General features: G+C 69.9%; 1 protein-coding gene across 1 annotated transcript in view; it reads left to right on the top strand.

Moving 5' to 3' along the window:
* The window catches only part of LOC114070734 (integrin alpha-8-like), a gene marked incomplete at its 3' end in the record, with an annotated part of 2,708 nt that extends 1,142 nt beyond the window's left edge, over positions 1–1,566 (top strand). Inside the window, exons 5-10 of the mRNA XM_027908295.1 lie at positions 368–413; positions 597–722; positions 806–853; positions 1,139–1,182; positions 1,270–1,329; positions 1,514–1,566. Coding sequence (XP_027764096.1) covers positions 368–413; positions 597–722; positions 806–853; positions 1,139–1,182; positions 1,270–1,329; positions 1,514–1,566 — 377 coding nt within the window. The remainder of the gene's footprint in view (positions 1–367; positions 414–596; positions 723–805; positions 854–1,138; positions 1,183–1,269; positions 1,330–1,513) is intronic.
* Positions 1,567–1,782: the final 216 nt, after the last annotated feature.

Here is a 1,782-nt window from a genome sequence, read left to right on the forward strand (position 1 = left end):
GCGTGCCCGGTGTGCCACCCGGGATTCCCATGGGGATGCTGCCAGGGATGCAGAGGGTGTGGCAGGAATGGTACCTGAGTGGGTTTGTCGCGGGGGGATGCTGGAGTGGGAATTCCAGGGGAAAGGGCCCCAGGATGGGTGTGAGAGGGTGGGGGATACTGGGGTGGGGGTGCCAGGAGGGGGGAAGAGCGTGTGGGGATGTTTGGGAGGAGGTGCTGGGGTGGAGAATGCTTGAGTGGGGATGCCAGGATAAAGGATGCTGAGGTGGAGGGGTGCTGGGGTGGAGGATGCCAGGATAAGGGATGCTTGGGCTGGATGCCAGGGTGGGGGTGCCCCAGGGCGGTGCTGAGGCCAGCTCCTCCCGCAGGACGGCACGCTGGTGCTGGGTGCCCCCGGCGGGTATTACTTCACGGGTGAGTCCTTCCTGCCGGGCTGGTGCTCCCGGAGTGCTCCCTTGGGGTGGGCACGGCGGGAGGAGGGCACCCAGGATGGGCCACCCCCTCAGTGCCACCGCAGTGGCACTGGCAGCCCAGGGCGTGTGGCAGCGGGTGCCCCCCCAGCGCTGCTGTCCACCCATCCCGGTGTCTGTCCCGCAGGGCTCCTGTACTCGGTGGAGGTGAACACCATCCTCAGCCGCTTCCACGGCACGTCACTGCTCTGGCTGGGGACCCCGGGGCGCCCCACGGTGCCCGTGTCCCTGGAATACGAGGATGGGTACCGGGGTGAGCAGCGGGCACGGGCACCCCGCCCCACAGCCGGCTCCGGCCGGGGCTCCCCGGGCTCACTGGTGCCCCTCTCCCTACAGGGTACTCGGTGGCTGTGGGCGAGTTCGATGGCGACCCCAGAACCAAAGGTAGGGCTGGAGGGTGTGGGGGGGGCAGGGCCACCTGCGGGGAGGGGGTGACGGGCCCGGGACACCCCAGGGAGACCTCCCCTCCCAGGGATGCTGGACAGAGGGTGTGCCAGGTCACAACCTTTGTCCTGTCTCTGTGCCCCCATACCCCTCATACCCTGCCAGGGTATGCCCTCTTCCCATCCCTGTGCTGGGGATATCCCCGTGCCCACCCCCGTGCCGGGGGTATCTCCATGGCCCCCCTGATGCCCCAGTGGGGTCTCTCATGGCTCTCATCCCCCACAGAGTACGTCGTGGGGGTCCCCAACAAGAGAGACACAAAGGGTGAGGTGAGTTCTGAGGGGTGCCCGGTGCCACCTAGGGGGGGTCACCACCGTGTGGCCCCCCGGGCTGGGGTCTGACGCTGCCCTGTGCAGGTGGAGATCTTCACTGCGGGGCACACCCTGCGCCGGCTGCGGGGCATCGACAGCGAGCAGGTACCCCCACCCTGTGCCACCCTCAGCTCCCCCCGGGGCTCCACAGCACCCCTGCACTCCTCTCCATATCCCCCAGCCCCCCCAGCCCCCAGCTGTTCCCCCATGCCCCCCGCCCATCACCTGGTGCACCCCACGGTGCCCTTGCCACTCCCCCGGCGCCACCCCCCGCCCGGACCCTTTCCAGGTGGCATCGTACTTCGGGCACACGGTGGCCGTGGCCGACGCCAACGGGGACGGGTGAGAGCCGGGACTGTCCCCCCCTCCAGTCCCCCACGGGGACACCCAGGGGTGCTGCCCAGCGCCTGGCACACCCCTGGGTGCCCCCAGCCCCCAAACCTGAGGACCCTCACCCTGACCCCTCTCCGGGCACAGGCGGGATGACCTGCTGGTGGGTGCCCCCCTGTACATGGCCCGGCGCCCCGACGGGCAGCGCAGCGAGCTGGGGCGGCTCTA

This window comes from Empidonax traillii, unplaced genomic scaffold (assembly GCF_003031625.1).
Source record: "Empidonax traillii isolate 1590-97213 ecotype Southwest subspecies unplaced genomic scaffold, ASM303162v1 scaffold1673:size75607, whole genome shotgun sequence".
Taxonomy (NCBI): Eukaryota; Metazoa; Chordata; class Aves; order Passeriformes; family Tyrannidae; genus Empidonax; species Empidonax traillii.